Source organism: Sminthopsis crassicaudata, chromosome 4 (genome assembly GCF_048593235.1).
Source record: "Sminthopsis crassicaudata isolate SCR6 chromosome 4, ASM4859323v1, whole genome shotgun sequence".
NCBI classification, from domain to species: Eukaryota; Metazoa; Chordata; class Mammalia; order Dasyuromorphia; family Dasyuridae; genus Sminthopsis; species Sminthopsis crassicaudata.
In genome coordinates this window covers 57,824,801-57,838,782 of record NC_133620.1, presented here as the reverse complement: position 1 = coordinate 57,838,782, position 13,982 = coordinate 57,824,801, and the positions used below count along the sequence as shown (strand labels likewise).

The window sequence follows — 13,982 nt, the reverse complement described above, 5'->3', positions numbered from 1 at the left end:
GAGTGCTGAGGCAGACAGGAAATGTAGTGAGTAGGGAATAGAAACAAGTTCAATTTGGCTGAATTACAGAGGCCAAGAAGGGGAGTAAAAGCCAGAGAGGCTAGAAAGTCAGGTTGAGTCCAAGCACTGGAGAGTTTTTTGTTTTTGTTTTTGTTTGTTTGATTTTTTTTTTTCCTGAGGCAATTGGGGTTAAAAGACTTGCCTAGGGTCACACAGCAAAGAAGTAGTAAGTGTCTGAAGTCACATTTGAATTCAAGTCTCCTGATCCCAGGGCCAATGCTCTATGCACTGCATCACTTAGTTGCCTCTATCACAGTTTTTCATGTTAGCAAAGAATTGGAAAGAAAATATACTGATATCAAGGAGAATTAAGACATCTTAAGGTCACTGATTTATAAACCCAGGATCGTTGTTTATACTTCAGAAAAGAATTTAAGGGAAAAAAAAGACAAAAACTAGTTTATTAAGGATTGGATAATGAAAAGGTTGTGAGCTAATGAATATAGACCCACATGCTATCCCTCTTAGAGCTTTCCATCTAGCATCCTTTATCCTATTCCCTCCCTCTTTCCAGACTTTATCAATTATCCCTATTAATGCTTCAATTTCAATTAGATTTAGTTCAATATTTTATATGCCACATAATTATAATATGCTTAAATGGTTATATAATCTGAATACTAAATGTCATATCATAAAAAAATTAGAAGAAAAGATCAGGGTACAGCTATGGCGATAGTGGTCAGAGGTAGAATTCTTAGTCAGGTAATACAGAATACAGGTAATCAGAAAAAATAAAACAGATATTTTCAATTTAATAAAACTGAAAATAATTTTCACGAACAAAATCAATCTAAGGGAAAGAACTTTATAAAGAATAGCTTTTTAAAAAAAATACATGCAGGGGCAGCTAGGGGGCGCAGTGGATAGAGCGCCAGCCTTGAATTCAGGAGGACCCGAGTTCAAATGTGGTCTCAGACACTTAACACTTCTTATCTGTGTGACCCAGGGCAAGTCACTTAACCCCCCTGAGGGGGGGAATACATGCAAAGATAATTTTCAACATTCATCTTTGTAAAACCTTATGTTTCAGATTTTTCTCCCTCTCTTCCATCCCTTCCCATAGATAGCAATCTAATATAGATTAAACATGTGCAATTTTTCTAACCATATTTCCATACTCGTCATGACACAAAAGAAAAATCAGATCAAAAGGAAAAAAAATGAGAAAAAATGAGCAAACAACAAAAAAAAAAAATGTGGGGGAAAAGTGAAAATATTATACTCTGATCCTTATTGTTCAGATGGCTCTTTCCATCACAAGTCTATTGGAATTGCCTTGAATCACCTCATTGTTGAAAAGAGCCAAGTCCATCACAGTTGATAATCACATAATCTAGTTTTAGCTATATACAATGTTTTCTTGGTTCTGTTCACTTCATTCAGCATCAGTTTTTGCAAGCCATTCCATGTTTTTCTGAAATTACCTGCTCATCATTTCTTATTGAACAATAATATTTCACTATATTCATATACCATAACTTTTTCAACCATTCCCCAACTGATGGGCATCCACCCAATTTCCAGTTTCTTGCCACTAGAAAAAGGGCTGCTATAAACATCTTTGCACAATCAATAGTATATTATAGAGGGAAGCAAATAAAAAAATTAGGCCAAAAGTCATTCACTAGTGAAGAGTGATCAGAAGATATAAACAGTTGTCAAAATAATTCACTCTTAATAACCATATGAAAAATTAGTCCATATGACTTAATTACTTAAGAAATGAAAATCAAAATGATTTTGAGGTTATTTTACATACCTAGAAAATTGGCAAAAATAACAAAAGATGACAATATTCAATGTTGGATGAATTATGTGTGGAAACACTAGGGAGAGCAGTGAAATTCTGTAAAGTAAAGTAAAATTATTCAGTTACTAAAATGTTTATAACCTTTACTCAGAGATCCAACAGCTAGGTATACCCTAAGGAACTAAGTGATAAAAAAGTCAATTATACCCTGAGATATTTATCAGCACTATTTGTAAAAGCAAAAAACTGGAAACAAAATCAGTGATCACTGACTGGGGAATGGTTAAGCAAATTTGTGGTATTTTAATATAATGGAATATAAGAAATGTATAAAAAACAATGAATATAAAATAAAAAAAATTTCATGAGGAAGACTACATGAACTGATACAAAAAGAAACAAGCAGTATCAGGAAAATTATTTGCACAATGACTACAAAATCATAAATAGAAAGGGCAACAACAAAAAAACCAAATCACTATTTTGTGAAATTATAATAACCAAACTTGAGCTCCTGTTCCTCCAAAAGAGAAAACACTTTCCTACCTTCTTTGAAAAGGTAATAACCTAGGGGTGTGAAACACTTAATTTACAGCAACAATAGTTTTAGGTGTTAATTCTGCTAAAGTAGTTTTCCAGTGAAAATTTTTTTATCTTCCCCCCCCACCCCAGTCAAGTTTGCTCTCCTGGAATATAAGGTAAAGAGCTTTGTAAACCTTAGTTCACTGTACAAATGATAACTATTATTCTTATTTTGATAAAACTGTCTTCACAGCTTTATTGTGGATTTTACTTTATACTCCATGATATTTTCAAAATCTGAAGAACTGTCATGTAGAAAAGAAATTAGTCTTATTCTGCCTGATAACCAAACTAAAAAAATGGGAATTACTTACAGAAGTAGACTTATACTTGATAAAATAAAACACTAACAATTAAGAGCTGTCCAAGAGTGAAACAGACTATTTCACTCAGAAGGTAATGTATTCTCCTTCACTAGAGAGACCTTTAAGCAAAAATGGAATGACCAAATGTATGACACTGTAGATAAATAAGATTTTTGGTAAGGTTTGATTTGAATGGGATGGCAAGATCTATCCAACTGCAACAGGGATAGGGCTTGTATCTCTGACTTCTTTGGTATAAGAACTCCCTAAATGAAGAAATCCTTTCTACTAATGAAAGGCAGCATTTTGTCTGTAACATGTAGCATTAAAGAGTTGCCTAGATACCAGTTCCTTAAATGTGGGTTGCAACTCCATATGGAGGGGTCCTGAAATTATAATTATTATCAGCATACCTATTTTATATACCTATAAATCAAGATCATGCAAATTTCTCAGGCTAAAAAGGGTTGCACAATAGAAAAAAGGCAATTTCATTGAGATGTGGAATCTAGACATCACTGACATCAAAATTAAGAACCACAAAATCAAGATATTCTTACTTACGTATGTGATCCTGCCAGTTATCACAACACTGATACATAGAGTTAGCTAATTAAGGAATACCACAAAAATTTGAAATATCCACCACTTCAAAAATGGGCTTTCCAACAATCTGGAAATATTATAATCATTTCATTAAAAACCTTTCTTGAAATGCAGTGTCTTTTATATATATATATGAATAAAAACATATTTATTGAATTGGAAACTGGAAATTTTCTTAGTATAAGTATCAACAAGAATCCTGTTTATAAACCCAGCCTGGACACAATCAAACCAATTCAGCTTGAAGTCATTGGTTATTTTACATATATCATTGGCTAGTGTACAAATTTTTTTTATTACCTTTCTTAAGATTTAAAATAAATTCCTAATATGTAAATCAGAAAAATATTTAGAATTGGAAAAAACTTTGGAGATTATTTAACTCAACCTCTTCATTTAACAGATGAGCAAACTGAGGCTTAGAGAGATTAAAATTGACCAAAGTCACAAAAGCAGGAAGTGATAAATTGACCAAAGTAACAAAAGTAGTGACAAAGTCCAGGATCCAAACTCAGTTCCTTTAACACTAAATTAAAGGCTTGAGAAAATGTCTAGATGGTTTTGTACAACATAATTCAGATCAAATACCACATTATAACATTTCATCTCTTTTAGAATATCTACAAACATTAATGGTGAGCCCCAAATAAAAGTTACACTATATAGTCTTCCCTGAATGAACAGATTATAGAAAAAAAATTCTTTTAAGGAACAGGTCTTAACCTCTTCGGATTTATGGATAAACCCTTTAATAGTCTGATGAAGCCTTATGCTTTTAAGGGCATAAAAACAAGATGCATAAGATGACAAAACCAACATATAATCTTTTTTAAAAAATTCCTGGATCACACACAAATTAAGAACCTCTGGTATAAGAAGACCTCTCTGGGTTTCTCTTTCCTCACCTGCAAAATAAGGAGCTTGGAAAGAGTTATACCTCAAGTCTTTCCTATCTCTACTAGTCTATGAGATTTTCATATTGATATTTAAGGGCTAAATTACAGAGCTTTCCCCGACCCAAAAATCAAGAATCTGGACTAGGTTTCAAATGACGTCAGTTCAAGTTCCAGCTCCAACACTGGGAAGCAGTATGACCTCAGGCCAACTATGTAACCTCTCAAATTCTACTCTTTCAGCCACGGAGTTAAATAGTTGCAATATTTTACAAGGTTGTGGTAAATTACAAAGTAGCATATGTTAGTAATTTTCACTGAATTCTTATGCACTCTGGATCATAAATTTAAGACCGTGGAGAGCGGAGCGCAGAGACCGCTCCTCCCGGACGCTACAAGAGGACAACCTGGCACTGGGCTCCGGCGTCAACATCGGACCATACAACAAGAAGTTAGAATCTTCTCAACACCCCTACTTTATTTTGCTTAAGTACCGCGCATGCGCACCATGCCAATGACCGGGGAGGGACTGGGACCCTCCCCCACCGCCCCCGCGTCCCTCCGACCCAGAGGACAGTTAAGGATATGAGAAGCCGGGGCAGGACAGAAGGTAACTCCTGACGGCATAGGTCCTCGGACCAGCTCGCCAATTCTTCCAGTACCAAGGTGCCCGCCGGCTCCGCGCGGTCCTGGGACATCGTCTCTGAGTAGAAGCAAAAATTCGCCGCTTCAAATCCGTCCCGCCCTTTCCTAGCGCCGGAAGTAATCCTCCGGCTTTCCGTCAGGCTCTGCGAAATCCCCCGAGATCGCCTGGGACGCCGTCCTCGGATTGGAGCGGAGCGGAACGGGGTTACTGCGCATGCGCCGCACGCGGGAGTTCCCGGAAATGGGAGACGGGGCGCTTTCCCAGACGGAGGAGTGCAAGTTCAGAATCGGGATCTCGGACGCCGGCCAGATCAGGTGAGGAGGGTCTGCGGAGAGCGCGTCGGTTCCGACCTCCCTCCTCGAAATCCCTCGACTTCGTGGCGGGCCACGGGGAAGGTCCGCGGCCTTAGGGTTTGAGCTCCCCGGGCAGGAGAGATTTGGGTCTGTTCGAGATGAAACCCCAACGGGGACCCCCAAAACCCTGGACTTGGCCTCATGACAGATGGAAGGGGCGCCCCGGACTGGCTGTAAATAATTGATCGGTGCAGGAATTGAACCGCTGGGCCCGGGATCGGGAAAACCCGAGTCCATACGTAACCTCAGATGCTTAGCAACCATGTGACCTTGAGCAAGATAACGTCACTCCTGCCTCAGTTCCCCTGTCTGCAAAATGGGGATAACGATGGCTCCCACTTCGCAGGATGGTTCAATTCGAACAACATTACGTGTCTACTACAGCATGAGCCGTGCTAAGCGCTGGGGGTACCAAAAGAGGCGAGACCAACTTGCCTTAACAATTGTTTTTAATTCCACAATTTAAGAATTTTTTTATTTAGGAGAACCAAGATAGCTATCTTAATCTATTTCTGCTTTTCATAACCTTTTCCTTTGGTAAGGTCCTTAGGAGTAATAGGCAAGAAAGTGGCCTTCTATGTCTTTTGTGTATAGGTGTTTATAGCATGGGTCAGCAAATTGTGACATTCCTCTTGATAAATTTAATTTTGTTTCTTTTTTTTCCTATAGCAAAATTGAGAGATGATAAAAATATGCAAGGCAACGGTGAACTCTAGAACATTGCACTTGTGGCTACCAGTACAGATAGAAAGATTTTTTTCATCTCAGCAAGTCACTAAAGACATTTTTCAGGAAGAATTTCTTTTAACAGATTCATTGGATGCATGTTGAGATTTCCAAAAATTAATAGTGACTTTCACCACCAATTCCTATGGTTACAAAACATTTTGCATACTAGAATTCTGTCCATTTAATAGAAAATGGCATTCCAGTTTAATTTTACTATAGATAAACATCTAGAAGATGAATTACCAGCCTTTGAAAATGGGGCCTTAAACTCAGAATCTTCAGGAAAAACATCAGTCTTAGACAGTCAAAAAGAAAAGCTGAAAGATGGAAAACAGTCCTCAAAAGAAGGTGATTCATTTGAGAAACCTCTGTGGGGATGCAAATCATCAGAAGTTAAGGCATTTCCACCTTGTGACAACTCACTGGCTAAGTCAGATGAAATCACAAAGAATTTGGGACCAAAAGAAAAGCAGCCTTGTTTAAAAGTGGCCAAAGAACATGATATTCCTAAAGATTTCAAGAAAATGGTAGAAAATAAAGTATTAGAAGTTATACCATATCTCCAACATGTAAATTTGTCAGTTGTGAAAATGTCCTTTTTGAAAGATACTTGTGGAGAAGACATAGTATCCAAAAGCCTTTCTTCTCACTCTGATCTCATCACTGGTATCTATGAAGGAGGTTTGAAAATCTGGGAATGTACCTTTGACCTTCTAGCTTATCTAGCTGATGAAGAAATACAATTTGCTGGGAAAAGAGTGTTGGACCTTGGCTGTGGAGCAGGGCTTCTGGGTATAATTGCCCTCAAGGGAAAAGCTAAAGAAACTCACTTTCAAGATTATAATAGCACTGTAATTGATGAAGTAACCATTCCAAATGTAATAATAAACTCCACTTCTGAATGTGAAGATGAAGTAAGTGAGCCAGATGTGAAAAAGCGGAGGAACTCAAATCCAACACAACAATTGTTAAGCAAATGTCGATTCTTTTCTGGGGAATGGTATGAGTTTTCCAAATTTGTACTAAACAGCAAAAAAGCTTTTGCAAAGTATGACATCATTCTTACCTCTGAGACTATTTATAATCCAAGCTATTACAGTGCTTTCCATCAAACTTTAGCCAGTTTGTTGGATGAAAGTGGACAGGTATTTTTGGCAAGTAAAGCACATTATTTTGGTGTTGGAGGTGGTATCCATCTCTTTCAGAAATTTATAGAAGAAAAGAATGTATTTGAAACTAGGACACTCAAAATAATTGATGAAGGACTAAAGAGAATCTTAATTAAAATAACTTTTAAGCATACCCATTGAAGTTCAAACCCAGTACCTTCTTTTTTAATGTATTAAACTGTTAAAAGATTGTGGCTCCAAGAATCAATTTTCTGTTTCATTAGTTTCTTTATAAAATTCTTCCAATATTACCTTTCTTGTTTTTCTTTTTCTACAAAATAAGAAGTCATCTACCCTAACATAGGTACAATGAGAAAGTACTACACCCACATATCCTTTATTGATTGGTAATGTGGGGCCTAAATCCCCTATTTTCCATTCTTATTTGATGCTAATTGAAATTATCCTCCAAAATATTTATTGTTATCTGAAGTTTGCAAGCTTTCTTCCCAGTCTTTTAGACCTTAATTCAAAGGTAGCATCTAATCAGCTATTTAATTTATTTTGTGATTAAGATAATTAGCATCAGCAGAAAGCTGAAGCACAGCATATCCCAAAAGTCTTAGTGCAGTTTTAAATTTTAATAAATGCTTCAACCTTAGAAAAAACTTTTAAAATGTTAATAACTTATTTTTAAATACCAATCTGTTTAGTCAGTTTTCAAACTTTATAGATACTTTATAGTGATTTTAGTAAACTTTCAAACTTTATAGACCGTCACTGAGACACTGCTAAATGACATTACATTTGTAATCTTAACCTTAAGATCACCTCAACTAAAAGATTTTCATGCATGCAAAATAGTTTTGTTGTGACCTCATGAGAACTGTCATTCAAAAACTGTCAGGCAATGTGTTATGACCAGGTGCTTTATCTTATTAAAATGCATTCAGAAAACTATATTTGGCATAAAGGAAATTTTTTAAACTTCCAAATCATGTTTTTGGTAAGTTTGGAGCATTTATATTTCTGAAGTTAAAAGTTCACACCTTCCCCCAGATTTTGGAGAAACCTTACATAGAAAGTAATCAAATTCTAGGAATTTTTAAAATAAGTTTTATCATTTGCAATGATTATTAATTGAATCAATGCTAAATCTTGTGGAGGAAAGGGGGGGTGGAATAAGAAGTTAGGCAACTTTTGAATAATCTGATGGAATTTAGGATTTCTAAAAGTGTTGATCAACAAATATTAAGTATGTTCTGGTGCAAAGGAAACGGACAAAAAATGAAACAATTTCAGCTTACAGGGAAGAGAAAAAGTAATAAACTTCTCTAGGGAGCCTATTATGTATTAAATACTTTACAAATAACTCCTTTGATTCTCACCACAACTTAGAGGGATAAGTGCTATCATTAGCCCCTTTATATAGTTGAGGAACCGGGTAAACAGGTTAGATAACTTTTCCAGGGTCGTGAAAGTATCTGAGGAAGGATTTGAATTCAGGCCTTCACTGGGCGCACTTAGAAGTTGTTACTTTCCTAGGTCACTTAGCCAGTAGGTCTCAGAGATGGGACTTGAAACAAGGTGTTCTGTATTACAAAGTCTGTTCTTTGTTCATTATACTAGGTTTCCTCTCTACATATACAAAAACAAAAAACCCAACTCTCACCTATGGCTCCAAGAAGCTGTAGCATACACAGCAGCCATGCCAGGGGAAAACCATATTTGAACAGAACTAAACCAGGTAGAGGCTAACTGACAAGCCTCAAACCTGTCACTGGGATGTTTACCCTCAGCACATATGAAGACTCCCAGTAGAAGGGGCAAGTGAAAATATAACTTAGAGCTTGGCCATCTGGGCCATGGCCAGTCCTGATTTTTCCCCTGCCACTGCATTTCAATAACTGGAGAAGAGAGTGAGGTTGATGGAGAGATGTTTTAACCTCACTTAAATCCAAATCAAGCACAACTCTAAAACTTTGTGGTATAAAATGAAGGACAAATCAGGACACAAAGTAAATGCAAAGCACAGAGCAAATATAGAACAGATAGAAAGTTAAGGGAAATAATTGGAGGAGAGACTAGGGGGGATGAGAAAAGGTGTGGGCCAAATTGTAGAGTCCTTTATATCAAGCTGAGGAGTTTGTATTCCTTTATGTGATGGAAACATAAAGATTTTTAAGTAAAAATACTAATTCTTGTAAAGGATCCACCGGAAGAGAGACTAAATATAATGAAGTTTATTCTCATCCTAATTAAAGAAGAAAATAACATACACTCAATTGGGTATAGAAATTTGTCTTACTCTACAAGAAAGTAGGAAGGAAAGGGGATGAGAAAAGGAGGGTAGATTGGATAGACAGAAGCAAAACACTTTCGAGGAGAAACAGGATAAAAGTTAATCATTCAGTTAATTAATTTTTCACATCAGCACTCCCTGCCATTATCAAGCAACAATGAAGAAAACATGATCTAAGCCCCTATGGAGTTAGTTTCTTGCCTAAAATTTATCACAAAAAACTGTTGATTCATAAGCTTTGGAGGAGAAGGAATCATATTGAGACATTTGCAGGAATCTTATATTATAATTTCCCATTTCTCTCAAGAAAAAATTTATGTTTGTTCAATTCATAATCCATATCTTTTATTTCATGGCTGGATCAGAAGTTGAGGAGAGGGAAAATTTTTATTGTGCTGACATAAAAGATCACAGTTTAGGTGTAGTGTTTATACACTTTTGCTATGGTTGCTACCCTAGAACTCATAAAGGTAACTTCAATTAAGCCATAAAACATCACTGTTTTTTTATATCTCCCACAGCACTTACCTCAGTAAATTACAATAATATATTCTCAGTGGTTCTTGATTTATAAAAATGTGACAGTCCCTGCCTTCTGTTCTGTGGAAGGGATGTGAAATGTACATGAATATAAAAGAGATATTAGACAATGATCTTAAAAAAAACCCAAAGTATTTTGTTTTTTTCCAAGTACATGTAAAGACAATGCAGCATTTTAAAAAATGTTGAGTTACAAATTTTATCCCTTTCTCCTACACCTCTCACACCCCTAAAATAGTAAACAATTTGATATAGGTTCCTCATTTCATACACTACTATAGTATTTCATTACATTCAAATACCACAATTTGTTTAATCATTCCCCAGTTGATAGGTATCTCCTCTATTTAGAATTCCTTGCCATCACAAAAAGAGCTGCTATAAATATTTTTGTACATATAGGTCCTTTACCCTTTTTATGACAATAATCTCCTACTAGGGAAAGAGAACAGAAACTCCAACATGAAAACAAATGGGAAAAAATAGCATTTGAGACAGTGATGGATTCTGACCTGTGTCAGAGTTTGGGGAGAATGAGTAAAAAAGGGACAAAGATGAATCATTGAACATTTGGTAGTAAGCAACAGATTCTTCCTGAAAAGGAGGGAGCTGTACCCTCTGGAGAAGTAGCTACTTGTCAAGGGAGTGATAGTGTGTATTCAAAGGTGTTAGCAAGTGCAAAAGCATTCAGGAGAAGAAACAAATAATAGTCATTAGACTTCTTCCTGAGAGCTTCTGAGGCATCTACTTATTGGCCTTATGATAACAGTAGAAAGACTTGCTATCTTCCTGGTACAACCATCCAGGAGTTGAAAGAGAACTTCCAAAAACTTATCAGATCAAATTAATACTTCTGGTGATATCCTATTGGGTGTACTTGAAACAAATACTGTCAGAAGGAATCTAGGAATCATTGCTAGTCTAAAGTCTAGAGAAAAAAAACAAAACAAAACAAACCATTTATTTTGTAGGTGGCATTATCATCACCATTATGAAAAAGGCAAGGGTTGGAGAAGAGAAAGATAGAACTGGAGAATAAAAAGGTGGTATCTGAATATAGGACTAAGGTATAACTGTTAATACATTCTTAACTTAATTATAATTTCTTTTTTTAATTTTAATTTAATTTTTTTATTTTATAATTATAACTTTTTTTTGACAGTACATATGCATGGATAATTTTTTACAACATTATCCCTTGCACTCACTTCTGTTCCAATTTTTCCCTTCCTTCCCCCCACCTCTTCCCCTAAATGGCAGGCAGTCTTATACATGTTAAATATATTATAGTATGTCCTAGATACAATATATGTGTGCAGAACCGAATTTCTTGTGGCACAGGAAGAATTGGATTCAGAAGGCAAAAATAACCTGGGAAGAAAAACAAAAATGCAAACAGTTTCCTAGTGTTCCTTCTCTGGGTGTAGCTGATTCTGCCCATCATTGATCAATTGGAACTGAATTAGATCTTCTCTCTGTTGAAGATATCCACTTCCATCAGAATACATTAATGATAATTTCTTATGTGAGAAGGTAAAGGATAAAGAACTTCTACATCTGATTCTTATAAGGAGAAATTGATTGTTACAATGGAAATGAAGGGAATAATGGGGAAAAGTGACCTCTTTACCTTAAAATTTGTAATGCAGAAGCAGAGGGAAGCCAATCAGTCTCACATGTAATACTTTAGAATATTGTGGAATAATTTTTTCTATATAAATGTTATTTTAAATTTTACCTCCCCATCCCTCTACCCTATCCTTCAAGTACCTTTCCACATACAGATTGTATATAAAACTAAATCTCCATTTCATCCATTAAAAAAAAAATCCACACATTACTTTGAAAACTCAAAACAAGTGAGTCAGTATAAGCCCCCTTAACAATCAATCAGCAGCTTCAATGCTTTTCATCAAAGACATTTACCCAGGTAAATAAATATAGTGAGGACAACTGTATAAAACATTACCCACAAAATCTGGAGCATATTCTTCTCTCAATATGAAAACCATCCATAGTTGAATGAGAAAGTATAAATTTAGAATAAAATGATAATGAAGCTTACAAGCAAAACAATAATACTTGGCCCTAAATGTCCTTTCTCTCATCACATAACCCTAGGATGATTCTTCTTCCAGTTAGCTTGATGCTGAATTTTTAGGGCCTGTGCCTTTTTGACTTTTCTCTGCCACAATTCTACTTTTCTTCTTTTGTTACTCTAGGCAATTTATATTTTTATAAATATTTTCCATTTCATTTAGATTGTTAAATGTTTTGGCATAAATTGTTCAAATTAATTGTTTATAAATACTTTAATTACATCTTTGTTAGTGATATATTCATCCTTTTCATTTTTGATAGTAGTCATTTGGTTTTCTCTCTTTAAAATCAAATTAACCAACTGTTTACTTTTTTTCCCCACAAACCAACTCCTATTTTTAAAATTAATTCAATGTTTTTTTATTTTTAATTTTATTAATCTCACCCTTAATTTTTAGAATTTCCAATGTAATGTTTAATCAAAGATTTTAAATTTATTCTTTTTTCTAATTAAAAAAATTATACATCCACTTCATTAGTCTGTTTTTTCTATTTTTTTAAATTTATGTAAGCATTTAGAGATGCAAATTTTCCTCTAATTATACTTTTGATGTATTGCATAAGTTTTGCCATATTGGCTCATTATTGTAATCTTTTTAATAAAATTATTGATTATTTCTATTATTTGTTCTTTAACCCATTCAGTCTTTAAGATTATGTTGTTCAATCTCTAATTAGTTTTTAATCTTTGTTTCCTTGGTTCATTATTAAATATAATTTTTACTGCATTATGGTCTTGGAAGGGATATTTTTCATATTTCTGCTTTTAACCATAAAATTACTAATATAATAATAATATGATAATAATTACTAAAAGTTATTAATATATGGTCAATCTTTGTAAAGCTACCTTGAAAACTTGGGAAAAAGTATATTTGTTTCTATTTCCATTCAATTCTTACTCTACTTTTGTTGTTGCTGTTCAGTTATTTTCAGTTTTGTCTGATCCCATTTGGAATTTTCTTTGCTAAGATACTGGAGTGGTTTGCCATTTTCTTTTCCAGCTCATTTTACAGATAAGGTAATTAAGGCAAACCCAAATGGCTAGTGCCTAAGGCCAGATTTGAACTCAAAAATATGAGTTTTCCTAACTCCATGCCCAGCACTTGATCCATTACATCATCTAGCTGCCCTAGATTCTAATTTTAGACAGGTCCAATTGTTATGAAGATTTTCCTTACATCAAGCCTAAATTTGTTTCTTTATTATTTCTATCAATTGTTCTTAAGCCAAGTAAAGCAAGCCTAATACTTCTTTCACGTGACAGCCCTTCAAATCTTGAAGGGAGCTATCAAGTCTCCCTCCCTATCAAAGTTTTCTTTTCTCTGAGGCTAAACATCCCCAATCATCATCTAGCTCATTATTACTTCCAAGCTTTAGGAGAACATGGATGGATAGCTTTGCTATCAAACTATGTTAAGCTACTACCCTCTGCCCTCTCTCACCTATTGAGCTTTGAGAAACTTGACTCTTGTAAACCAAACAGAATAAAATAACTATATTCTATCTATGGGACATTAAGACAGAGAGAAATTATACTTGACAAACTTCATGTAAAAAGTTAACGGCTTAAATATCTATCCCTTTAATTTTCTGCTGCTTCATATTGAATACTTTCCATGTAGTTATCAGTGTGATCCTTTACTCTTCTCAATTGCATAAAAAAGAAAAACCATGCTATTATATTATTTAAAGGAATAATAGATAGAGGAATACAGTTAGAATAAAAAAAAATTCAGACAACTCCCAGCCTAATGCTTTGCACACCATGTTCTCATTAACCAGTCTATGCCAGCTCTCTAATCATTATTGTACTTCTCTCCTTACTGCTAGCCTAGCCTCTTTCTATTTTAACTATAAAATTTAATGATCTCTGATATGCTTTTCTTCCCCAAATCTCCCACAAATTGTTCTTTGTTTCCTGTTTTTCCCATTTTCTTTGCTATTTATAAGCTTCTCTAGTGAGTGAGGACTGAAGACTTGTCCATTTTGTGCATCACGTTC

General features: G+C 34.9%; 2 protein-coding genes across 6 annotated transcripts in view; one reads left to right on the top strand and one right to left on the bottom strand.

Annotated features, from left to right (window-relative positions):
• Positions 1 to 4,976, bottom strand: part of FIRRM (FIGNL1 interacting regulator of recombination and mitosis) — a 64,275-nt gene extending 59,299 nt beyond the window's left edge. For 2 of the 5 annotated variants that reach the window (XM_074308313.1, XM_074308314.1), the window contains exons 1-2: positions 4,788 to 4,969; positions 3,265 to 3,305 (exon numbers count right to left, since the gene is read on the bottom strand). In XM_074308313.1, the coding sequence (XP_074164414.1) occupies positions 3,265 to 3,305; positions 4,788 to 4,897 (151 nt within the window). In that variant the 5' untranslated portion in view covers positions 4,898 to 4,969. Of the gene's footprint in view, positions 1 to 1,822; positions 1,895 to 3,264; positions 3,306 to 4,787 lie in introns of those variants that run through there. The other 3 variants (XM_074308318.1, XM_074308317.1, XM_074308316.1) reach the window with 3 other exon arrangements.
• Positions 4,977 to 5,061: 85 nt separating this feature from the next.
• On the top strand, positions 5,062 to 7,347 carry METTL18 (methyltransferase 18, RPL3 N3(tau)-histidine). The gene is made up of 2 exons (XM_074308320.1): positions 5,062 to 5,159; positions 5,868 to 7,347. The coding sequence occupies exon 2, from the start codon at positions 6,119 to 6,121 to the stop codon at positions 7,235 to 7,237; it is 1,119 nt and encodes a 372-aa protein (XP_074164421.1). The 5' UTR covers positions 5,062 to 5,159; positions 5,868 to 6,118; the 3' UTR covers positions 7,238 to 7,347.
• Positions 7,348 to 13,982: the final 6,635 nt, after the last annotated feature.

Coding starts and splice junctions, on each gene's coding strand:
- METTL18 (XM_074308320.1), top strand. CDS start 6,119: ATGGCATTCCAGTTTAATTTTACTATAGATAAACATCTAGAAGATGAA.